The 27,035-nt window shown below is 34.3% G+C and overlaps 1 protein-coding gene across 3 annotated transcripts in view; it reads left to right on the forward strand.

The window, feature by feature from the left end:
- Window positions 1-428: 428 nt before the first annotated feature.
- The window catches only part of GRIA4 (glutamate ionotropic receptor AMPA type subunit 4), a 543,339-nt gene continuing 516,732 nt past the window's right edge, over window positions 429-27,035 (forward strand). For all 3 annotated transcript variants that reach the window (XM_060105639.1, XM_060105638.1, XM_060105640.1), the window contains exons 1-2: window positions 429-516; window positions 1,719-1,877. In XM_060105639.1, coding sequence (XP_059961622.1) covers window positions 429-516; window positions 1,719-1,877 — 247 coding nt within the window. The remainder of the gene's footprint in view (window positions 517-1,718; window positions 1,878-27,035) is intronic.

Genomic DNA, 27,035 nt, shown 5'->3' on the forward strand with positions numbered 1-27,035 from the left:
GGTGGCTGTTGGCTGAAAGGAGCAGCGGAGCGCGTGTGGCGGCCGCGGCGCTAGTGTGTGTGTGTAGGTGAGAAAGCGAGGGCCGAGCGCGAGTGCGAGCTAGGCACAGAGAGAGCGCATGTCTCCTCCCTGTGAGCAGCCAGTAGCCGCTCCACCACCATCTTTTGCATGTGTAACATTTGCAGCCGGACAGAAAACCTCTCCCAGGGCTATGGAGACTGCGGGAAAAATCTGGCAGCTCGGGATGGATTGCTAAAGGGAAATAGTCATAACCCTAAACCACCCAAACCTCTCTCTTCTGTTTTTTTTTTTTTTTTCTTTTTTGGTTGTTTTTAATTTTAGCGCCATAGTCCTCAATGCCTCTCTGAACAGCCTTTAGGAAGAGTGCGAGAGAAGGAGAGCGCGCGCCAGGGAGAGGAGAAAAGAAGATGAGGATTATCTGCAGACAGATAGTCTTGTTATTTTCTGGATTTTGGGGACTCGCCATGGGAGCCTTTCCGAGCAGCGTGCAAATAGGTAAGCTCTGCTCCGGTGAGGTATGCGTGTGGGTGGCTGTAGCAGATATCCGAAAGTGAGTCAAATGAGTTACTGATAAGCAATTTAGGGGAACCTTCGGCGGCTCCTTTCCCCTCTGCTTCCCTCTTCCTTTCTCCCCTTTATAAAAAGACTGCCTCTTTGGTGCAGGTTCAGTTAGAACAGCACAGAGCTGCCCACCCATCTGTCCTCAGTCTATACTCCTGTTTCCACCTTTGGCTCACGTCGCTTAAGTAGGATTGCAATAAGTTGGGGAAAAAAAAAAAAAAAACCTCCGTGGGGTTTGGTAGCATTTTATCTGATATTTCTTTTCATTTCTTTCTCTAAAGCATGAAGGGATATAGAGTTTATTTAAACAAAACAAAACAAAACAAAACACCCCCCCCCACCTTCTTCCCGTGCTGTACGCAGCAGCTTTCGCTATTACAGAAAGACACTGTTTGTGCAAAAAAAGCATGTACACCCACACCTCCTTGTCTTTGCTTGCTACCAGTTAACGGATTCCAAAGTTAGATCCCTTTCCCGGAACCTTTTCTTCTTTTGTTTTCCTCTTGAATCTTTTGCCCTTAATCCTCCCTCTCGACTCTATTTCCAGGGACCCTATCCGTCCTTGGCTTTTCTTGCTATTCTCTCCTGTCTTTTAATGGGATGCAGCAATTGAATTTCTTCCAGCTAAGCCCAGCCTCAGACTGCATCATTTCTCGTAGACAGTGCACAAAACGGTGCTAATTAGGCTGAGTCCAAGACCTGCATAAAAACAAAGTTCATGTCTCCTTTCTTATTTCCCTCTAACCTGCACGTCACCACATCCCTTCATTTCTGTATTTTAATGCAAATTATCTTTTCTTCCCATCTGCATGCATCTTAGAAATGCCCGGAGCTGGCTTCTGTAGCAGTGTGCTGAGAATCATGGGGAGGGCAAGAGAGAGAAAGGAAAGCACACTAAATGATCTGTCTCAGAGGTCACTGTGATCATGACAAATTGGGACAAGAAAAGGCTGAGCTGTCTTAAAGACTAAAATATTAAGCACACACCTTAGGGACAAAGGCAGTCTCCCAAGATGTGGCAGTCTCCTTAATTCTATATATTGGTGAATGGCAGTGGATTTGACAGTTCTTGGGGTGGGTATAGTAACATTTACAAGAGGAGACACTGAATGTGCTTTTTCTGCTGTTTTTAATAGGTGGTCTCTTCATCCGAAACACAGATCAGGAATACACTGCTTTTCGATTAGCAATTTTTCTTCATAACACCAGCCCCAATGCATCAGAAGCTCCCTTTAATTTGGTACCTCATGTGGACAACATTGAGACAGCCAACAGTTTCGCTGTAACAAATGCTTGTAAGTAAAACATAAGTTGTAGGTAAATGAGAAGAGAATTAAAATGGGGCAATAGAGAGTCCCCTTCCTCTGTATTATTATTATTATTATTATTATTATTATTATTATTATTATTATTATTATTATATTTTTTAGAAAGACATTCAAGATCTCCACAGTTTGCTGGTTACAGTGCAAATCAGTTAAAAGTAAGATTTAGTCTCAGGGATATTTAGCTGGTCTTTCTTTCCCTTCCTTCCTTCCTCCCTCCCTCTTTCTTTTCTGCCTCCCTCACTCCCTTCTTCCTTCTTTCTTTTTTCTTGAAATTAATTGAAGTTACTTTCTCCTTTAACATTTCAGTATTATTTCTACAACTTGAATATCAAGTTAGTGAAAATTGTACTCTATCTAGTTTTTGATTTCTGGTCCTTGGTTTTTATTTGCTTTTCACTTGAGTAAGCATATGTCTTGCTTTTAAAGAAGACATGCTCTCTTATACTGGTAAAAGCAATGGTAGGTTTGCTAACAGTGAGAAAGAGGGGAGCAGTGGTGTGGAGGATATATATTTGAGTCGGTTGGCTGACGCTGCAGATGATCTGGTGATGTCACTTGAGACTGCCCTGCTCTTATATTCTGGGTTGTAAATGTCTCCTGCTATCAGGTAATGCATATATCCTGTGAATATAACTCCATGAATCTTTACCTTGGTGGCAAATCATGTTAGTCTCCAATCCACTGAATTTACAAACCAACCCAGCTGGATCTGTTACTTTACACAATAAGATTGAGATTTGGTGATCTTACCTAACGCTATAATTAAACAGTTGTACAGAGCTCCCCTGCCAAAATACTGTATAACAATGTAAAAATATAATCAACTCTGTATTAATTTAAAAATCACTAAAATATGATCAGTCAATGGAACATTTAGATTGCATTTTCACTCTTGAGGGAAACACGTTTCACATACCTCCTTATTTTTACATGCTAATTTACTACTGCTCAAAATTTACATGTTAAGATAATGGTTATAGATTATGTAAGACATATAGGAATAGTTTCTATATAAAATTTTGCACAGCAGTAGTAAAATATTCAATCTGCATTGATGATATTTTTATTATATCAAGTTGAGTATATTTTAATTTTGAAAGTCCTCTTTCTGAGTACAAGAATGTGTATACTGAACAAACTAGTGAAATTGAAAACAAGGAGTTTTTATGTTAGGAGGATATCTGTTTCATTAATTATTTTAATTCATATATATTTGCCATTAATTCGTCTAACAAGTGACATGATCACGGTTCCTTAATTTTTGACATCTAATTACTTTACTTCAGAACTTGGTTTCATAAGGAGGTTAAAGCATTTGACTTTTTTTTAAACTGCTACAATTGTATTAATTTGTAGGAATTCTCTAGTTCCTTTGGGTACTACTTAATTAAAAAAATCATTTGTTGTATTTAGTAATAAAGTCAATATCCATTAGAATGATAATTATATGGGAGTTATTTTTAAGCAGAAATGAACATAAATTAGAGTTAAGTTTGTGGATAGTCATTTTTGAAAATGTCTTAAGTTATTAATTTTTGTTCCAAGTTTTGATACAGATGTTAACATTTCAAACAGTTCTAGGTATAAAATATTCTTAGTATGTGAATATTATCTGTTGATTTAAATATTTTTCTTGTGTCTCTCTTGAGATTCTGTCAACAAAACCATTTCTAAGTTTAAAGATAATTCATGATTCAAATATATTTGAAGGTACTTTGTCTACAGTAAATTGCTATTTAAGTATTCATTTTTATTTTTTAGTTAATGAAAGAATGTCTTAAAATTGGAGCTATATTAGTTTTATTTTTTCTAACTAAGTGCTTAAGTATTTTAAAGTTTGTGTTATGGCTTCCAGCTATATAAACTATAAAGTGATAATGCTTTCTTCTTCCATATCATATGTTAATCTCATTCAGGAAAATTTTAATTAGTATTATATTATTTATGTAATAAAAATATTGTATAAAATAAAGTGTTACTGGTAAAGAACCTGTAAACATAAGAAATTGCTAAGAAGCTGTACACAAAATGAAAAAGTAAAAAGTGGTTTAAAATATAGGTAATATGCTATTTTTTTTCATGTTAGAATTGAGAAAATTAAAGCTGAGTAAACTAAGTCTGCTTATTTTGATTCCAAGTGTAAGGCAATATTAGTGGTGTCATGTTTTGCATAATCACATATAATTGACTTTGTGTACATGCTTAAAATATTTTTAAAAAACATAAATTGTAAATAAGGAAAAAAAAATTTCTAGTGAAGACAAGGAAAAATTTTTGACAAATGAGTATGCCAAATGCCCTTAAGGCAAATCTAAGCAGAATTTGGGAAAAATCAATGGTCAGACAGTGTGGGTCAAGTGATTGTTAAATGGACTGACCTAGAGCATGTAGACGCGTGATTTTCCAGTCTAATTAAAGGTGAAACGTAAGCAATAAGTATGAGGCAAACTCATATATCAAGTTGTATGCCTTTGGGTACAAAAGGATAAAAATAGTGTTCTGGAGAATTAACATGGAACTTATTCCTCACAGTGATACAGGCTAGATTTTGAATTTTTTCATGTTGGATTAAATATAAATATAATTTTTAAATATAAAAAAATATCTATGTGTCCGGCTAGGTTTATTTTAAATACGATTTTCCTGCAGTGTGCCCTTATAAAACTTCATAATCTAGTGTCTTTGTGAATAAGGGCCACTAAACAGGATATGTTTATTTTATGGAATGTATAGTAAAGACAAAAAAAGCAGATTAAAGAATAAAGAGTATTATGGGACATCTATTGGACAGATGTAATTTAATGTTGGTTCTTCTGCCTCAAAATTAATTTAGCACTCTAAGAATACTTCAGACAATCTAAACATTCTGTGTATAGAGTTTACATACTGCATAAGTATAAACCCAATTAACTCAAATTTTTCACTTTTGGTATAAATCCCAAGTTGCTGAGAGAGGGTGGGGATAATTTTGGCTTATAGTTTCACTTTATTTTTTACAATATTTGTATAAGATTAAATTAAAATATTGTTCTCTTTTTAAACCCTTCACATGGTTGAAAAATCACACTTTGCTAAGTATAAAACTGAAATTATAAGAAATACAGATAATATAGAATTATGACATATTTCAATAACAAAGTATAGATGAAATAAATAGCCCAAGTAGTCAAATTTCAAAATGTAATTAAAGGTATACACTTCTTTGTTGTAATCTATTCAAAGTATGGGGTATGGCAAAATAGATATTTAAAACATAAATTCAATACGGAATGTCCTTTAATAAAATATTATACAATTGACCCAAAATAGTTATCCTTGCAAAAAAAAAACATGCTAGTTAAACTGAATATGTTCTTTACAAAACATTTGAGACAACCTGAAAAAGCAGGCTATGTTCTTATATTTTTCTAATAATTAATAAAGATATTTTGGTTTGGAGGATGATGTATCTTAAATTGGGCCAAAGAAGTAATAACCAAAATACTAAAGTAGTCTATCCCAAGTGTTCTAAAAGATAAAAAGATGAGACATTGCAATTATTAATTCAGTCCAGTTATGTTAGCTATCTTGTAAAAGAATCAGTCCTTTAGTAAGTAAGGCAGTCTCTTTACAATATAATCCACAGATGTTCAGTTTCTCAAATGATTCTTTTAATTTCATATGAGTAGTAGGAAAAACATAGTGAAATATATCAAGTACTCATGTATTGTCCCTTAGGTGAAATAATAAGAGAATTTTGTGGAATATTTCTAACTTTTTAAACTTGGATAGGAAAGGCCAACTGGTTAATATATATATATATTTTTTTATTTTTTACAAAAATTATGTTTATCTTACTCTCCTTTTCTGTCTAAAATCTGTCTGTTCAGTGGTTTACAACATGATGGATAGGAAAGTTGTATGTCAAAAATAGAATGCATATTATACCCTAGTAATGATGAGAAAGTTGTTCTTTTTAAGTTAAATATTAGTTTTGTTTGTGATGGGTTTAGTTATCAACTTTAAATACCCAGTTGTGTGCTACTTGTAAAAGTAGGTTGGTATGTAAAATATACTTTTTTAGTTAATCTAAATACATTGAAAATGTGACACTATATCCAGTAGGCTCTGCAGGCAGAGCTTATATAATAGGGACTTAATTCAAACTTGTTTAAGGGTACTAAATAATACAAACTTTTGGCTTTAATTCAACAATGTTTAAGTTTTGTACATTTTCCTTTTCAAGGACATGAAGTCCTAAACAGACATTCTAAGAGTTTATATTGGACTGATATAATAATCATAAAAATGCTAAAAATAAAATTCTGATGGTTTGACCTGCAAAGCTGTTAGCAGAAATACGTTTAATACTATTTGACTTTTGATTATTTTTAGGGAAATGAGTGACTGTCATTAGGTTTCCTTATTTTGAATTGATAACAAGATTCTATGTTGATTTGAAATAATTCTTTCATTTTATAATATTCTTTCCCTCTTTTTCTTAATTTTCCCCATGAGATTGATGACAAAGATGAGTCACATTTCTATGGCTTGTCCCTTTCTTAAATGATGCACAATTTGCATTGATATATTTCAGAATTGTCACAGTACTAAGCTTTCTTAAAGCCATTTGAAAATCTCTCTAAACTTGTTTTTTCTTGTGGATTCTCCCAAGTGTTTTTTATTTCTCAAAGAGGAAAAAAAATTACTTTCTGACATTGGGAAATATGTATATGTCTTATTTACAGAATTTTACTACAGTTTAAGAATTTAAAATGAAGAATAAATACCATACACCTTACATTTTACTACAACACATAGTTTTTAAACTGCCTTTATGTACATGATTTTATTTGACCTCAAGCTAGTCTTCGAGTGAGACTGTCTGAGAAGATGGTCATTATTTTTTAGTTAAGCCAGCTTTGGCTCAAAGAAGTTACTTGACTTGCCAAAGACCATGTAGTTAATAAGCTGCAGAGCCTGAGTTTGAACTCAGGTCTTCGAATTACTATCCTAGTACTTTAACCAGGAGACCATAGGATGTGAAAACTACATCTGTATTGAGATTACTTGAATCAAGAAAGAAAACAATTGCCATTTTTTTTCTAATTTAATTGTAACATCTTGAAGAAAATAGGGCAAGACATTTCTGGCAACTTATTCATTAATCAGATGGCAGTGAGTGATATAGCAAAGACTGAAGCCATATTGTGTAGTGAATTTGTCCATTCATTCACTAGATTAGATAATAAACATATCCATTTATTCATGAAACACATTTATCAAGGTTAACTGTATTTAAGACACTATACTAGAAAGGAGCATACAGAAACTTATAAGAGTAGTTGTTGCCCTCAAGAAGCTAATAATCTAGGGGGGAAAATGTACAAGCCAGTTATCACAGTACAGTAAGACAAAGTATTATGACAGAGAAACAGAGTGCTATGACAGACATTAACACAGGAAGGAACATCAAACTTGGCATGGTATCCTAGGGGAAATGTTATCTGATCTGGGTGTTAAGACTCTAGTTGAGTTATTTGACAAATAGAAAGGAAGGAAGGCATGCCTGGCCAAAGGAGCAGAACACGACAAGGCACCAAGGTGTGGCAGGGCCAGGTGTGATTGAGCCACTGGATATGGTTTAGTCTGGCTGTAGTACTGATTGTGCTGGGAAGGAGAGGTGTGCTAAGGGGCAGGGCTTTGTAGATCCACACAGGATCTTGTAGCTCTTGTAAGGAGACTCTTCTGAATAAAAAGGGGGACCCGTAAATGATTTTAAAACAACAGTGACATGATGAGATTTATGTTTTACAAAGAACAGGATGATTTCAAGAAGGAGAATGTATTAGAAGGGGGCAAAATGGGAAGAAAAAACCAGTTAGTTGAGTCTTGAAGTAATGCAATTTAGGATGATTAAGTGCTTGAATAAAAGTAGAAGCACTAAGGAGAGAGAAAAGCACATAGATCTAAGAATACAAAACTGTTGACAGAACTTAATGATAGATTGGGTGTCTGTGTGGGAGAATGGAAAGGAAGTATGGTAAGAATTAAAGATGATTTCTTCAATTTTGGGTCTGGAAAAATGATTAGATAGCAGTACCATCAACTAGGAAGGGACACACAGGAGCAGATTTGAATGGGGAAGGTGGGTATAGTGTGGATGTACTGATTTTGAGGAGTTTAAGAGACATCCAAATGCAGTAGAGAGTTGGACATGTGTATCTGGAGCTCTTGGGCTCAGTTTGAACTAAAGAGAGACATTTGATAATGGCTGAAACCATGCATGTGGGCAAAATCATACAGAGAGAGCAAAAGCAGTGAACAGAATGTTGAGGACAAAAATCCAGGAAATACGGTACTTGAAGGACAGGGAGAGAAAAAGAGACTGAAGGAAATGGGTCAGTGAGTCCAGAGGAAAATGAGGCAAGAGTAATTTCACGGGAGCCAAGAAATGGAAAGAATTTCAAGTAAATAGTCATCAACCTTGTCACTGGCTGCAGAATTTTAATAATGAGTTGCACGGATAATTGATCTTTAACAAGTCTTTCCTTCTCTTTTCTTTAGTGTTCTTTTGTATTTTGACCAGAAAAAAAGCAAACTTTATTAATCCCACATAAATTCTATTAATACATACTCTTTCATGTATGTTGGTCTAGAATAGGCTTATCTTTTATTTAGAGGTAGGGAGAGTCTTTTCTGGACTTTTGAGCCAGATAGTCTTCAATTTACAACCTGATAGCGGGTAAGTTACTTAACAGTTTTGAGCCGCAGTTTCTTCATTCATTAACATACAAAGCACATGAGTTTTATGAATATTAGAAAAGCGTTTGGAAAATATTTAGCCTATAACTATAACTCAATTAAATTTAGTTGTATTACATTCTCTGTCATATAGAACATTTATTTCTGAACCAATGCTAAAACTTCGAGTTTATTTATATTTTCTGTTTATATTTTGAAAAAGCAATTTATGTTTTGAATAAATATATTCTGTTGATATTTCATAGGAATTTTTTTGACCTCTAACTGAACTGTTAATTTTAATTTATATACACAAATCTAAATACATATTTGTCAAAATTATTTCTAAGTCCTATGAGAGGGTAACTTTGTCTGGGATCTATGGACCATTTGTATGGATGGATTAAAGAGATTGATGAATTCTCATAATTGCATGCAAAATTGTGTGTTCATGAGCACAGTGTGTGTGTGTGTGTTTACAGAGAGACAGTCTAAACTTTTGAACAGCTTCTTAATGAACTCCAGTTACAAGAAAAAAAAAAAGCCCACAGCCCTAAAGGAGCTACACATATATTAGATAAACACATAAACACACAGCACTTCATTCTCTACCTTCTTCATTTCCAAAAAAAAAAAAAGAAGAAGAAGAAGAAAGCCAATTGGATTTTATCTTTGAAACTAACCTGGAATTTTCCCATAAACTCCATCTCCAGTACCTTCTTCCTTGTCATAGAAAATAATCAGTGTGTCCTAGCTGGAAAAATGCTTGCCTTGGTCCTCTGCCTCTTAAACTGTCATCATATTATTTTTATTCCTTCTCTTACTATCAAAAGTTCTACATATTCCACATCAGCTCCTTCTATTTTTATCACGATTTACTTTCTCCCTTAACCATCACCACTCCTGCAACAGTGTTCTTGAAGGTCATCAGTGACTTACAGATTAGTAAATCCCATTGTTCCTTAGTCATTGTCTTTTAATTTTGTAGTTTGCAGGATTTGACATAGCTGATAACTCCCTGTTCTTTGAAACTCATTTCTCCTCGATAATAATAATAGCTACTGATTATGTGCCAAGTCTCTGTGTTAGTTACCTCAATTCTTACACAACTCTAGAAGCAGGCATCATTATTATTTTAATTATTTCTGTGGAGAAACTGAAGATCTGTAGTTAAGAAAATGTGCCTAATGACAAGTATCCAGGGCATCAGATCCTGAAGTCAGTTTTGCCTGCCATTCACACTATAGTATCTTGGTTAGTACAGTATTCACAAGATAGCCATCCCTATGTGACAGTAGCTAGATAACTCCTAATTTAAATAGAAAGATGTTTTCTTCAAAGTTAGTTCTTTAACAATATTAATTTACTCCAGTGAATATGTCCATTTTACATTGGGCATCGAGATTTCTCTGTGATTTGTAAGGCAGCACAGAAATTTGAGTATTCTAAATGATAATGATCTCATTACTTTATATTTCCAAATTCATGTTATAAATACCATCAGGTGTAAAAATGAATAAGTGAGTCTTTATATGTTACACAAACAGTGTTGGATACTTCATTAGTTGGCCAACCTACATAAGTTTTATAGGAATGTTATTTGATTTCATAATAACTACATCTATTCGAAACGAAACATATTTTCCCCAATGCTTTAAAGATTTGCTTAGCTGTCAGGGATTTCATTTCAGGTTTTCCTTTACAGGTTTTTGGATTCCAATAAACATAGTGAGGATTGTCTTAAAGATCATCACCCTAAGTCAAATTTTCTGCAGTCTTCATAGCATCATCACTTGTCTCCAACTTAATAAAACTACTAGTGTCATAAATAAAAAGTTCAACGTTATCTCAGAAATAAAGGGTAAAAAAATTGAGATGTAGTATTTTCTTTGAATAAGCCATTGTATTTCTCCAGTTACAGCAAAAATTACACCATAAGATGTAATCGTTGTTTGCTTACTTTTGTTGCTTATCTGCTTTTTCTAAAATAGGCAGTTTCTCATCAGTAACTTTAAATATATTATACCCTGTGTTCTTTCCAGTTTTCATATTTTTATCTTTTTAAACTGACACAAAAATTTCGAATAATTTAGAAGTCTTAAAAAACCAAAATATTTTTACAGTCTCACCACATAGAGATAATCACAGTAAATAGGGTTTATAGATCTTTCCAGACTTCTTTTCTTATCTGTATAGACCTAGGTAGAGAGATAAAGAGTATTATAAACATAAAGTACTAATATATATCTATTGAATAAATAAAACTTTTTAATAAAAAAGATATTAATCTATATTTTATTATTTTATTTCATTTATCATAAAAAGTTTTCTGTCAGTTATATACTATACTTATATAGAGCTATCTTATTTTCTTTTACTGCTACATAATGTCATTGTGCAAAGTTACTATGATAAATGTACACTCTGGATCAACATTTAGGTTGTTTCCACATCTTTTATATTACAAACAGAATAGCAGTAAAACTATTTGAATACCTGTGTGAATATTCCTGTAGGATTAATTCCTGGAAATGAAATTACTATATGAAATAATGTGGATTTTTGCTTTTAGTACATATTGTCACTGTCTTGTCCTCAAAACAAAGTATTATTTAAATTTACAACCACCTAAATGTGAGAATAATTGTTTTTCTATGACCTGCTAACACTAGTCATTATCAGTCTCTTGAATCTTCACTTGTCCTGATGGGTAAAAATGACATCTAACTGCTACTTTAATTTGCATGTTTTTGATTAATAGTGTGGCTGAGAATATTTTCTTATATTTATAAGACCATGTATATATTTCTGTGTGAACTGTTGTTCTTTTACTTTGCCAGTGGTTTTTTTTTTATTTGAGGGAGTGTTTTACATGCTAAGAAATGAACCCTTTGTCATGTATGTTGCAAATTATTTTTCTACTGTGCCTTTGGCTTCCACCTTCATTTATGATGCCTTTTACTGTACAGACATTTTAAATTTTTATGTAGTCAAATCTGTGAGTCATTTCCTTTATGGCTTCTGGGTTTCATGCTATGCTTATAAAGGTATTCCTGTCCTTAAAACTATATAATATTATTCCACATTTTTCTAGTATACTTTATGGTTTTAAATTTTTTATTTATAATGCTAACTCTTTTGGAATTTATTTTCTTATGTGTGTTAGGAATTGATCTTTATATTTTTTTCTGCTCTATTTATTTGAATAAGCTATTCTTTTACAACTTCTTTGAACTGACATATTTGTGCAGATCTCCTGTGATCATGACTGAATTTGACCTTGAGCAGAAGTTCTGCATATTACCTCTTCTCAAGTTCTCCTATTTGCTTTTCTTCATCTACCTTTCCTGACAGTCCCTAGTGGTCATATTGCTAGTTTTGATATTTTTATCATCTGCTTTCTTGCTCCATCTATTACTTTCCTAGGTTTTTTCCTGTTGTCATTTAACATCTGACCAGGTCCTCTTGCTTCTATCTCCAAAGTACATTACAAGTATTTCCACCTTTCTCCATTTCTATCCCAGAGTTCTAGTCCAAGTCAATGGTACTTTTCTAAAAATTTCATAGTTAATCTGCTTCTACCTTACCTCTCCCCATCCACTTTACATACAGGAGCCAGTGGTTCCCTTCAGAATTGAAAGAAGAGACATTTTTCTTTACTTAAAACCCTCCAATGTCTTTCCAGTCTCTTGGTGTAAAATTGCAACTCTTTAACAGGCTCTGACTATAAGCATGATCTGACTCCTGCCCATCTTTTTGCCTTGTTCTCCATGCTGGAGTTTGCTCATTCTTCTTTTTGTTTCCTGAACATTCTTTAACCCTTTCATTCTTTTTTCTATACCTTTGTACTTTCCATTACCTTTTTTTCGAGAGGGGCTGTTCCTCCAATCCAGTTATTGCTTGACTAACTTTTTCCGAATCTTCAGGACTCAGGTCAAAGTCATCACCTAAGAGAAAACTTCCTTGCCAACCTCTCTAGAGTAAGCTTTTCCACACCCAAACTCCAATCACTTTATATTGCATTACCAACCATACGATAATCTTTGCATTTATTACAATCTGTAATTATTATTTTCATTTGTTTACATATTTATCATCTATAATTCCCCACTAGAAAATAAACTCCCAGAACTAAGGGCTTTATCTGCCTTGTTAAACAATATATCCTCATAGCCTTGCACAATACCTGGTACAAAGCAAGGATCAGTAAATATCTTTGAATATATGAATGAACAAGATGTGATGAGTTTTCTCTCCACTTATCTTTGGGGCATCCTTAAGATAGCTAAGACTTTTCATGTGTTATCTTAGAAAAAAATGAGCAGAACATATAAGGACAATGAGGTAGTGGATCCAAAATAAATGTTATGTGTCTTCCTTATCTTAAGCATGTTTTTTTCTCATTTGTTTCATTAGAGTCAATTGATGGGATGGGTTAAAAAAGGAGGAAAATAAGTCCTATAAAGTACAAAGTGGGACTGTTAATGCAAATTGACGTACATTGTGCTGGCCAGAGAGCACTTTGATGAATTTAAATCTGGTAGAAGAGAACTTCTAGGTACTTATAACATGTGGTGTCTGCTAACAAAAGAACTAGTAAATGCTGATACAGTCCGCTTTCAGAATAGGAGAAAGCCCATGTGGGAAGCCCAGGTGTACTAGTAAGCATACCAGGTGTACTAGTAAGCATACTCAGGAGAACCATCTGTTCAGACATTGACTGCTTCCTTAGCACTTCTTAAGGTTCACGAAACTAGAAGACTTGTGAAAGAAGGGATCTGGAATCAAACGTACGATGAAAACCTGTCAATTCTATATATATATATTTTTTTTTTTTTGCCGTACACGGGCCTCTCACTGTTGTGGCCTCTCCCATTGTTGAGCATAGGCTCCAGACGTGCAGGCTCAGCGGCCATTGCTCACGGGCTTAGCCGCTCCGCGGCATGTGGGATCTTCCCAGACTGGGGCACGAACCCGTGTCCCCTGCATCGGCAGGCGGACTCTCAACCACTGTGCCACCAGGGAAGCCCAAACCTGTCAATTCTTGATTATCCACATTGCTTTTCTATAGTAAATTTCACAATTTGCTAGTTTCTATAGCCCTTATCCCTCCCTCTTTTGAAATTAGTTTACCCTGTGTAAATTACTTAAATTTTAAACTATGTATATAATCTTACCTTGGCAAGTTTGAAAGACATTTCACTACTTCTCTGCTCCAAAGATCTAGAATCAAGATAAATATTTTTTTTTTCCTGAAAAACATATGCATGCTTTATTTTTTCTTAATGGAACACTTGTAAGTCCAAATGTTTCCCTTTTTCCTCTGATAACCAAGGAGCTCAATTTCACATTTACTGATCAGTAACAACATTGATCCCATTAAAAATTAGCTTTGGGCCTCCCTGGTGGCGCAAGTGGTTGAGAGTCCGCCTGCCGATGCAGGGGATACGGGTTCGTGCCCCGGTCTGGGAGGATCCCATATGCCGCGGAGCGGCTGGGCCCGTGAGCCATGGCTGCTGAGCCTGCGCGTCCAGAGCCTGCGCGTCCAGAGCCTGTGCTCCGCAACGGGGGAGGCCACAACAGTGAGAGGCCCGCATACCGCAAAAAAAAAAAAAAAAAAAAAAAAAAAAAAATTAGCTTTGTTTTTATATTTGGATTTATATATTTAGTCTTGGTTGGATATTATAACAACTAATTCTTACCCAGAATTGAATAACATAACATAAATCAACTTCTTCTCTATATGACTCAAACCCTTCACATTTTTGAAAACAAATATCACAAGTCCCCTTTGTACTTCCCCAAGCTAAATAAAATTTCCTTGTATAACATAGTTTCTAAAACCTTTAACATCCTAGTTCTGGCATTCTGAATATCCCATGGATTTATCATAATTTTATTAAAATATATTGACCTGAATTAACCCAATTCTCCTGTCATGATCTGTCAAGAATTAAACCACATTTTTGACACTCATGATTATGATCTGACATGATCTGTCCAGGTGAGAATGTTAATTCCAATTATTTAGGCATTTTACACATAAAGTGTAGGCCAAAATTATTTGAGTTTTTAATTAGTCTGTTACATCACTCTGTTCTTGTTAAATTCATGGTCAATTAAAACTTAACACTTTGCTCTTTTTTCCACATGAATTGCTACAAATCAACTTCTCCATAGGGCATTTTTAAAAATGAAAGATTTTACACGTACACTCTTAAATTTCAACTTGTTTGGAAACATCAAGACCATCTTGAGTCATAATTAAGTTAGCTATAAACAATTTTAAATTCCATGTGATGCTTCACTATATGATTATCCTTACTGATGATTAAAATTGAAAACAGGCTGTGATACCAGGTCATGAACCAATACTCTTTAGGTATGTGTGGTAGTTAAATGTGAATTATCCTAAGATAATTTATTTGATCAAATTTGTCCATGTTGTTTATAAAGATTGTCATTTCACTGCACTTGTATTTTTTAAACATTAAAACAAACACAAAGGCCATCAAATTTAATTGAAAAAGAAAATTTCAAATTACTCAAGATGGCTGGGGCATTTAAAATTGATACAAAGTTTTTGAAAATCAATTTGTCACAATGTATCAAAAACATTACAAATTGCGAATCATTTGAACTCATGAATACAGGCAAATCTCTAGTCATGAAAATGCTCATTAAAGCATTACTTAGCAGTATTTAGTTGGAGGAATGGTTAAATTAATAAAAGTCTATCCAGACTGTTTAAGGAAGAATGTCAGTCATGACAGTCCTCTATCTGACTTGTCCCAGCAGTTGAGTTCAGGAATTTGAGTTCAGCTTACTATCTCAACCATGTATCTTCAGACTGCAAACCAGGCCTTTTATGATAATAGGCAGGTTGAAAAAGAGTTGGTATCTGTGGGAGTTAGTATCTGTTGGGATCTGTGGGAGGGAAAAAAATGAACAAACAAGCATCATTTATAATGTGTTTAAATGCAATTAAGTTTCCTGAAAGATTGGTATAGATGGTGATAGAACACGGCATATACATTCCAGATGAAATTTCAGACTATTCTCCCTTTTTTTAGTTATCGACCTTCGTAGAAGTGTATAATTTAATTTAGTTGGCACAGATGAGCATCTATACTAAAATTGTGATTTGTCACTCAATCACATATAGAGTTTAAGAACCGGTTTTAAAAAAGTAAGCTGAATAATTGTAAGATGAGAATAATAATTAGTACAGTTACAAATAACTTTGTAAGTAATTTTATATTGTTATGCATAGATATAAAAATATATAGCATATACATCACAATCTATTGTGTACATATATAATATATACATGCCTTTAGCATTTAGTTCTTGTTATTTTCACAAAATTTGGTAATGACTGTATGTTATGAAAACATAAGTGGCTGTGAAAACAAGCTTCATTTTACAGAAGTGATAAAATCTCAGATTAGAAACCAAGTGTGAATATTCTATTGAGAAGGAAATCTTGCTAAAATTAAAAAAAATTAAATAGCAATGTCTTTACCTCTCCTACACTTTATTTTATTTCAAAGGGTAATTTTGCATTTAGTGATAGTAATACTCTAGTGCTTTTAAATCAATAGACTGCAGCCAATGTGCCCTCTACTTGGCAGAATAGTATAACTGTTAATAATTTAGAGACACTTAATATATGGGAAATATAAAAGATATAATGTCAGTGAAAAAATATAGACGGTTTTTTGATTCCAATTTCATAAGAACCATAATATATACAAGAGATTGAAAACTAGCATACCAAAATTTGGTAGTGACTATTTTTTTTCAATGTTACTATGCAGAATTTTTATTTTTAATTTACATATTTCTGAATTTTTTTATATATTTACAAAAAAGCATACATTTATAGTGTTCTGATTAATAATATTTAAATAAAGGAAAATGTTGTGATCTTACCACTAAGTATTGTGTTTGTCTTGCTCTGTTCATATGGGACAGATAACCTAAGGAGCTCTTTAGACATTTAAGCCAATATAGGTTGTTGTCAGAATATCATGTCCACTTAGCAGTTGCCATGTTTGATCTCTTTGTTTACACACGTTCATTATTTTAAAATGAAAATATCAGCTTGAATTAATTAAAAGTATTAAATTAAGTCATTATGTTTACTTTAAAAGAGCCAAGAAAACAGTTGGTGATTACAAGCATTTTTCATTGCCAATTAAAATATATAACTTACTGAGTCTAATTGCATATATTATTTTCAATTCTGTAGAAAGCACAGTAGCTGTGTGAGTGAGTTGATGGCTCTTGGATATCTGGTCACTGTCTCTGGGTAGACTTTTCTGATCACCCTAGGCTGGTTTAGCTCCACTTTGCTATGATCCTTGTGGCATCCTGAGCTTCCCTTTTAACACTGTATTATTGTTTAGCTGTACATTCTCCCCCTGGAATGTGAACTCCTGGATGACTGGGATACTGTTTTATTTGTGAATGAATCCCTAGTGCTTGGCTCATGGCACATAACACTAAATTACTACCCACTGAGTTTATGGATATGAGACTGGAGGGATTTGGGAATTGATGGTTAGATACTAGTGTTTTAAATCAATTTTTTGAGCATCCAGTTCAGAACTGTGGCAGATTCTGTGTTAGTGACTGTTGAGACTATAAAAACAATTCTTTATTGACATCCCCATATGAATAGATGACTGGTGAAGGATTTTAAAGATTACTACAATGATTATAATTGTATAAACACATTGCCTTCAGAATTTAGAGGTGAAGAGTTCTATAATTATAGTCTCCATGCAAGAAGGGACAGTCTTACAAGTTGCCCTCCCTCTGTGTTCCTATGTCTCATGAGGATTGTTTCACCTGAATTATTGATACTGCCAGGATGCCTGCCCATGGACAGGGATGTCTCAGATCTCCATTTAAAATTCTGATCCAAGCATCAATGATTCATTATCATTTCTACCCCAGACTTTTTTACACAGCATCCATAAAAATTTAGACTCCAAAAAATTCTCACATTTCTACTTGGTTTCCAAGACAACTTTTTTTTTTTTTTTTTTTTTTTTTTTTTTTGCGGTATGCGGGCCTCTCACTGTTGTGGCCTCTCCCGTTGCGGAGCACAGGCTCCGGACGCACAGGCTTAGCGGCCATGGCTCATGGGTCCAGCCGCTCCACGGCATGTGGGATCTTCCCATACCGGGGCCCGAACCCGTGTCTCCTGCATCGGCAGGTGGACTGTCAACCACTACGCTACCAGGGAAGCCCCCAAGACAACTTTTTGTGTGTCTAGTGTTCTAAACCATATTCCATTCTGGGGATACAGCCTCTTTGCTCCTAAGCAGCACACAATTTAGTGATGACTACTGAAAATCTCAATGCAATGTGACAAATACTATGATTACATTGGAAAGGAGACAGCTAGCTCTGCCTGCCTTAGTGTTTTTATAATGTACTTTAAAAGTCATTTTCTCGGGCCTCCCTGGTGGCGCAAGTGGTTGAGAGTCCGCCTGCAGATGCAGGGGATACGGGTTCGTGCCCTGGTCTGGGAGGATCCCATATGCCGCGGAGCGGCTGGGCCCGTGAGCCATGGCCGCTGGGCCTGCGCATCCGGAGCCTGTGCTCCGCAACGGGAGAGGCCACAGCAGTGAGAGGCCCACATACCGCAAAAAAAAAAAAGAAAAAAAAAAAAAAAAAAAAAAAAGTCATTTTCTCTTTTTTCTCCTCAAGGGGAGAAAGACAGTTTGACTGTTTCTTATAGGGCCAAGATAATAGACTCAAGAAAAGGATTCTACATTATAAACACTAATTTGATTAATGAAGTAAGATTGGATTGATTTACTTAGATGCCAGAATTTATATGGAGAGAATAAAACCAAATTCTTTGTCAGCTCCAGATTTGACTCAACACCTATGAATCTGAACCACCCTATTGTCTCAGAGACATCAAGTTACTTATCACTTCTATATTCTATATTCCTTAAGCATCTGTATGTGTTTGCTACCAAGTTATTATGCCCCTGTTAATATGCAGCTTTTTAAGTGTTCAGTTGTCACTTTAGTTAATTGAATTTTCATTTGGCAACTGTCTTGCTTCCTTAGTTGTACCACACATTTTATTGAAAAGAAATATTAGATGTGATATTTTACCACAAAAGGCTTATAATCTGCTGGAAAAGTAAAAATAACAATGTGAAATAAGGGCACAAGAAGGTGTTAAATTAGAATACTGTTGTCTAATAATCACCAAAGAAGGAATATCAGAAGAAGCCAGACTTTATCAACATAAACCTTAATAAAGTGTAATTTAATCTTGTCATGAAAGTAACGGGAAGGGAATGGAGAGACATAAAAGAGGGTTGAGCATAGTAAGAAAGCACGGTGACCTTGAAAATGTGGTAGGACAGCCCAGGAAAATGTCTCATTGGATCCACGTAGAGTTACAGTGAAGGGAGTCAGATGCTGGAGCCCACTGTAAATTCAGGACTTTCTAAAGGTTTGGACAGGGGACTAGCATTATGAAAAGTGGAATTCAGGGACCATTGTTCTGGCATATGCAGGATCAACTAGAGAGAAAAGAGGGTAGATGCAAGAGCATAAAATGATCCAGGGCAAAGTCTCACTCATCTCTAATCACCCCTCATTGTTCTGGGTTCCCTTCAATCTATAGCTTTAACTGACTTCTCTCCTCATAAGGATCTACTCTAGACACGTCTGTTTACTTATACTTCTCACTTTCTAGCCTCTGCTCTCACTTCTACCCAGCTCAAAGACAATAAATAGCACTGCTTTAAATGTATTTCCACTTTTGTTGCATATGTAGAAACATTTCCATCCTTCCAATCTCTGTGAAGGGAGAAAACATAGGCTCTGGAGGCAAACATGGATTCAGTTTCCATCTTTATCACTCACTAGCTGTGTGACTTTTTTTTTTTGAAAGAATTTAATATTTCTGAAAGTATCAAAGTCACCATCAGCACATTGATGGACTTTGCCACATGTATTTTATTTATTGATTGATTGATTTTTAAAATATTTATCTATTTGGCTGTGTCGGGTCTTTGCTGTGGCATGCAGGATCTTTGTTGCCCTGCTCATTGCAGAGCATGGGCTTCTCTCTAGTTGTAGTGACGGGTTTTCTCTTTTCTAGTTGTGGCACGTGATCTCCAGAGTGCATGGGCTCTGTAGATGAGGTGTGCAAGCTCAGTAGTTGTGATGCATGGGCTTGGTTGACCTGCAGCATGTGGGACCTTATTTCCCCGACCAGGGATCGAGCCTGCGTACCCTGCATTGGAAGGCAGATTCTTTATCACTGAACCACCAGGGAAGCTGTGTGAATTTTTTGACAGGTTAATCAACTTCTTTGAGTTTCAGGAATATAAATTATAAATTAAGGGAAAAATTACTTTGCTTTCAATTGGAAACATAAAAAATGTGCATTAAAATAGGTCATATGAAGTGTTAGGTATTGTCCTCTGAGGATTAGTGTAACTGCAGTAATCATTGAAATAATAATATGTATCACTCACTCAGCCTCATGTGAACAAAATAAAATGCAGACTTCAATGGCTGATGGAGGTGAAGGAGAAGGTGTCTCTAGGATCATGACTTAAAAGATAGTGGAGGGTGTTGTTGTTAAGTAGGATATGGAATGAAGTTAGAATAAAACAGTCTTAAAGCAATTTATGCTTTCATTTTGGAGCTAATCCAATTAGGGATTTCTGTCTGCTGGAGGAGCTCTGAGGAAGTTGAGTATTCAAGTAGCTGTAGAAAAGTCTGGGATGAAGATACGGGTTTTAGAATACTCTGCAGGTAGGTGACAGTTAAAACCATGAACAAGAAGCAGATTGCTGGAATATATCTAGTTAGCATTATATATATTAAAAAAAAAGCATTCCTGGGGAAGAGTAACATCATGAGAAAGAAGATAGCAAACTGTTTTGTTTGGTTCACAAGAATTTAAAAAATTAATTTGTTGCCAACCTAAAAATCAGTGGATTGTACATAAAATTTTGGATTTCTGACTTCTCTGGAAAATTACAAAATCCTCATAACAATGTATCAGAATTTCCTAATGGCAACAATGATCTGGAGCTTAGTGAGTGGCTCCCAGTTTAAAAAGGCCTGTTCTCTCTAGTTGGGTCTTAGAAACCCAGAGGGCCTACTTCCCATCTAGGCTTTATAGGCATTTGACTTTATGACCCCTGAGAAAAAGACCAAATAAGCGAGAACTGTTTCTCAGAAGCCACAGAGAATCACAACCCTTGCATATGCCTTAGATAGGCATGGGAAGTAAAACTGAAATATCTGTGATTAGGGAGAGACTTCTCTGCTTTAAGATCATTTAAGAAAGCAACCTCCCAAATACCTTGCAGTATTTAGAACAAATCAGAAGATAAACATAGAAGCTCCTTAAAGGTAGTTACCCCATGGTGTTCTATGTTGTATTTTATATATTATCAGAAATATTAGTTCTATAGTGCTCAGTAATTCCTAAATGACCTTAACAAAATGTACAATTTAAATAGAGGAACTTTACTCTTCCACATATGTGGATTTCTGTTTGAAAATTACCTTAAAGTCAAGGTTGATTTTTTTTTTTTTTTTTTTTGGTCAGGAGTGGTTTTCACAACTGACAATATTGCCATTTCTTAGAAGATTTATATATATATCTATCTAAAGTCTTTATTTTTATGGTTGTCAGATTCAAAGAAACTGATTCCAAAGTAAAAATTTACAAATTATGCACAAGTTGTAAATCTGATCAGTAGAGTATAAGCTTCTCAGGGACAGTCTCCAGCTATGTTTCTGTTTTATCCCCTGAACTTAGAACATAGCACAGTGTATAAATTGTAATAAGCTCTCAGGAAATATTTTTTAATGTAAATTTGCATTATTTTTCAAGTTGTTCAAGCTGTAAGTCCACAAATCAAGTGTAATTGCACTGGAGTTTTGAAGCCAAGTTTGGAAATCTCTTGCACCACAGAAATCCAGACTATATAGGTCAAAGGGCTGTATTCCAGACCTAGTTCAATAACAAAATCAGAATCCAAGACCTGAAAGATACCTTTTGAAATAACAACCACATCATTTACAAAACCTTTCATACAGCTTATGTCATTTGGTTTTCAATAAAACCCAGAGAAATAACTAGAAATATTAGTCTGGAACCTGAGACTCCTAGTACTAGCCTGGTGCTTAGTGCTCTTAGGTTGCAAATGGTTTCTGCCACTTCCTAGACATCATGACCTTAAGCAGATTATTGAAACCTTTTGAGTCTCAGTTTCCTGATGTGTAAAACAGGGAAAATAGTAGTAACTATTGATGGAGTAACTATTTGATGGAGATTTTGCTTGTAAAGTGCCTAGAACAGTGCCTACCACGTGGATCAGTCCAACTGTGACTATGACTACTTTGCTACTTGCCCAAGGTCCCTCAGCCAGTAAGTGGACTCCAAACTGAAAGCTTTTGACTCCAGATTCCAGGCTGTGTTTTCTATTCCACAAAAGGCTACACAGGCTTGAAAGTTGCCACTCTTTAATATCTCAGACTCTGGCAGTCCCCGGATTTCCTAGGTTGCCTGTGTGGACTTATTATGTAATACAATATATGGAAAATTATCTTCTGGAATGGCTGCCTGATTGTGAAAATAAAACATTGTCAGATATTCTAGGTATAGGTGAATGTTGGAAAAGTTTTCATAAATTCCATTCTAAAAAGTGCACACTTTGTAGTCCATGCACCAATATTTTTATTAAATGATTTTGGGGTGTGTACTTTTGGTCTGAGACTTGAAGAATATGAATACCTTTGTATAACTGTGATAATAATACCTCACACATGTATAGTACTTCACAGTGTTTCAGAAATAAGGTATTTAGAAATTAGATGATATACAGAATTCTGACAACAGTATTGTCAGTTAAAACTACAATTTGTGTCTTTTTCTTAAATATCTACAATCAAATACAGGAATCGTATTTAAATATTCTCTAAAATAACACTATCAGAGACTTCAGAAATAAATTATCTCTAATTTTCTTTGGAACATAAAATAGAACCAGGGAATTAACCTCTTTGTAGGAAATTAACTGCTGAAAGTAAAATAAAATGTCATTATTTGAATTACAGCCATACTAAGAAATGTATAATTTGTGACTTAGGAGCAAAAACCAGTATTTTAAGGGGAAAGACAATATAAAGAAGATCTGTAATAGTGCTGATAAATGATGCTTCCACAGTAAGAGTCAAGCATAATAATATACATTATAAATTTCTTTGGTTTTACTTTAGGAGAAGTGGCTAAGTAAAATTGAAATATGAATTGTGGAAATTATATTTTTGGCAAAGGAAAAACTTGAAGGACATTTTGTAACTTCTGTGGGACTCACTGAGGTGAGACTTGTCCCGGATTCATGCCATTTCACAGGTCATTAGAGACATGAGAAGAGGCTACTCTTTCTTGCCTGGCTGGGCTGTGAGCATTCCATGCAGAGCCTCCCAGCCAAACAATCCCCTCGAGTGACCCTCACCATCATTTGCACTTGAAACTGTTAGTGGCTAACGGCCTTGAATACGGACCAATATGAACTATTTCTTACATTTTTAATTTACCATTTCAAGATCACAGTAAACTCTAACCTTATTTCAACTCTTCTCCATAAACTCAAATCCTAAAAAAAAAAAAAACATATATACATTATTGCATATACTCAAGATGGTTTAGAAACAGGAAGGTATAGAAGATGATCTCTGTAGTTTGACATGGAATGCTACTGGAAGACCTGAGAGCTGAGTATTCCACATCAACCCAGAGACATCTCTGCCTCACATCTCTGTTACCATCAGTGTGTGCAATGCTAAACACTGACTCTTAATTATCGAGTATATTTGGAATTCGTTAAATGTGAAGCAGACAGTTTTGGAATACAAACTGAGCAGCTTCCAATACAGAGCAAGTAAAAGACAAATGTCTTCTTGCTTTCCATCATTTGTTTCTATTAGATGATTCCCCACATGGAATGGCTAACAGTATAAAATTTTCATGTTTAGTAAAAGTAGATAATGTTCATGAAATATATATTTTAAGGCAATGGTGAACAAAATTTGCAGAAGTGTAAATAGTATAATTTTCTATGTTTTTTTCTAATATCCTGCTCTCTTCATTTTATCCCTCAAGAATACTTTGCCATTTTTCGTTTTTCACTTTTAAATTTCAAAGTGACCCTTTATTAAGAATCTTATTTACTTTCCTTACCCCACATGACCCACATACCAAATCAAAACATCATATATTTTCATCCTTTTCCTTTCTTTATAGGTACAATAAGTAACCTATACATTATCAGGGCTAACATGGAAAAGAGTGCCCCCTCCATTTTCCCTAGTGTTCCCAGGTTTTGGAAGTCCATGGTCTAAAGTCTATCCTCATTTAATGCACACCATATGGTAATGCTTCCCCACTGTTGTGACAATGTCATTGTAAACATATGCTTTGGAAAAAAGGATGCTTATTTAATCCATGAACTCTTTGTAAAGAAAAATCCTAAAATGATGACATGGGATGACAGTATCTCTCAACAATGAATCATTTCAAATAAATCACGGAGGCAGAGGTGCTCAGTTCTAACTGCACTTGGCTAGAATTGAATCAGTGCATTATCTGTCATGACCATCAAATCAACCAGGTCCCCTCAGTCTGATGTGTTTGAATTTTACCACATGATCGTTCAGTTTCTTTACTTTTCAGTTGGTATTAATAAAAAAATGACCTCAGCATGTACCAATACAAAACAATGGTGGGATTTTTTTGGCATCTAAAATATTAACTATAGAGACAGAAGAATTTAGAACATTTATAAGATTAAAACTCTATGTAATGCTGTTTAACTTTGATATTTGTACTCCACGTTATTGTTGAGAATAATCAATCATTTGAAAATATTTCCCTGTGAAGTTAGATAATCTTAATGGTGTGAGGTTTGAATAGAAACTTTGTTGCCTTTAACACTAGAAATGGAAATATATAATTAACTAAATGAATTTAATGATGTTAACAATAGAATTCTATGAGTTTTATGCCTGTCACCTTTAAAAAATCCTTTTGCTTACAACAGAATTATATAAAATCTTATTGTAATATTATTGCCATTTTAAAGGTAATACTTTTAATTAGACTGTATATCACAGGGGAATAGAATCTCTGGATATTGTGCATACTATGTGATATGAATCATCTCAGATAAAACATTTACATTTGTTAAAACAAGTATTTATAAATATTTACTGAGTGACTACCATGCATCATACCATACTAGACACTACAGAGGATTTAAAGAAAAGCTTGGCCTCCTGATATTTAAAGTCTAAAACGAGAAATAAGACATGTAAATAAATGACCATCATACAAACTAGATAGTGGTAAATACCACAGTATGTTCTGCAGGTTCTAAGGACAGAAAAAATTCTAGCCAGAAAAATATGGCATTGTGTCTTAAACCTAGGCATATTATGGGCAACTCATATTTTAGAGTCATTATAGCATACTGTTATTTTAGAAGCTAGGTAAAATAAAATGCATTTGAACATGAAAGTTTTTAAAAGCTAACCCAAGTGAGAATGATCGTGAAGGAAGAAGATGATTCACCAATGGAGTTCTAGTTCCAATTAACATGGATATCTTAGATCCTGAATTCTTATAAAGGTATATTTTTGTTACCAGTATGTCATGTAACATTGAACTAATTTCACTGTCACCTGATAGATGATATAGGTTGCTTTTTTCTGAAAGAAGTAAAGTAGCTCTTATGTCGAGTTCTTATGCAAGAGTGGAATTGTGAAGTACTTCTCCCAAGGAAATCCTGAAGTTGAAACACTAATTGAAACACTAATGGAAGCTGTGCAATATTGATGGTGATTGTTGTGAAACCAGAGCATCAGACAGATCATGCTGATATGAACAGGGAGAGATGTGGTGGAAGAGACGGTTCAGAAACATTGTGTTAACAGAGGCTATCAAGGCCTGGGGCATCCACAAATGATAACCAATAAGCAGAATGTAAATGCAGCTGCCTTGAATCTGCTGAACACCTGTTGCTCTAAATCTTATTATTTTATTCCATAAATAATATATAAATTCATTTTCAAACAAATGCCATAACTACAAAGTGGTGATATTATCAAATAGTTTTTCTCCTCAGGAATCTGTACTTTAGGGGGTACTTTTTTTCTCCATACCTGATTACTTCATATTATTTGTACCCCTTTTAAAATAATGTCTTCTATTATTCAGATTTTCTTTTTAGTAAAAACTCACTATTTTCATTTACTCTAATATTTCAAAGTCTCTTCATTGACCTTAGGTTTTCACACTTTAGCCTCCATTAGAAAATTTACTGTGAGCTACCATTTTCACTTTATCTCTCCTCCTTGAGGGAAGTGCTTTCTTTCTTTAGTCATCTTTCTTTGAATTATTTGAACTCATTTTCTCTAAATTTTTCAGGATAAAATTCATTCTTCCTTTTTCTTCTCCATTATCTTTTACCTTTTTTATTAGTGAAGTTGTCCACATATCCTTTCCTAATATGTATTCTCAGTTCTCAAATTAGGGTAGTACACATAGTAGATAGTCAGAAAATATTTGCATAAACAATTAATATTTCACTAACATGCCTTCATTTTCCCTTAAAACAATAAAGCAACAAAGAAAGAAAACAAATCATCATATATAAAGCAGCAAATACACCTTATCTCACACTTACTTGGAAAGGGAATATTTATTTAATCATATTAATTATTAAGTACACTGATTCACTTTTTTCCTTTATTAAAGTATTAGTTACCTACAACACTGTGTTAGTGCCAGTAATGTGCCTGTTAGGCAATTTGAAAAATACAGTTATAACAAATAAAACAATTAAAATCACAGTAATTAAACTACCAAATAATAAATCTATGGATACTAGTTTTACTGTTTTAAAAACAATTATCTGTAAACTATGTTGTGTGCTTTGAATTAACATTTTATTTTAGACATTTTCTCAATAAATATTCAAAGATAATGTTTTAATGACCAACTAATAGTTTAGTCTATGGAAGTTAATAATGTACTTAACTAACATTTTTTTAAATGTTTTTATTTTTTCCAGTATTAACAAATATAAGTAACAATTTGACCATATTTCTACTTATTTCCATTGGATATGTTTCTAGAAGAATTACTGGATGAAGGAGCATGCACATTTTTAGGCTCTTGATGCATACGGTGAAATTGCTTTCCAAGTAGACAAACATGACCATCAACAGTGTATGATGATGCTCTTTTCACCATAATGCATATTAATTTTTATTCATTTTTTAATTAGATGGATAACTGGTCATAGCTAATTATTCTTTTGTTGTTTTGCTTTC

Source organism: Mesoplodon densirostris, chromosome 7 (genome assembly GCF_025265405.1).
Source record: "Mesoplodon densirostris isolate mMesDen1 chromosome 7, mMesDen1 primary haplotype, whole genome shotgun sequence".
Classification (NCBI taxonomy): Eukaryota; Metazoa; Chordata; class Mammalia; order Artiodactyla; family Ziphiidae; genus Mesoplodon; species Mesoplodon densirostris.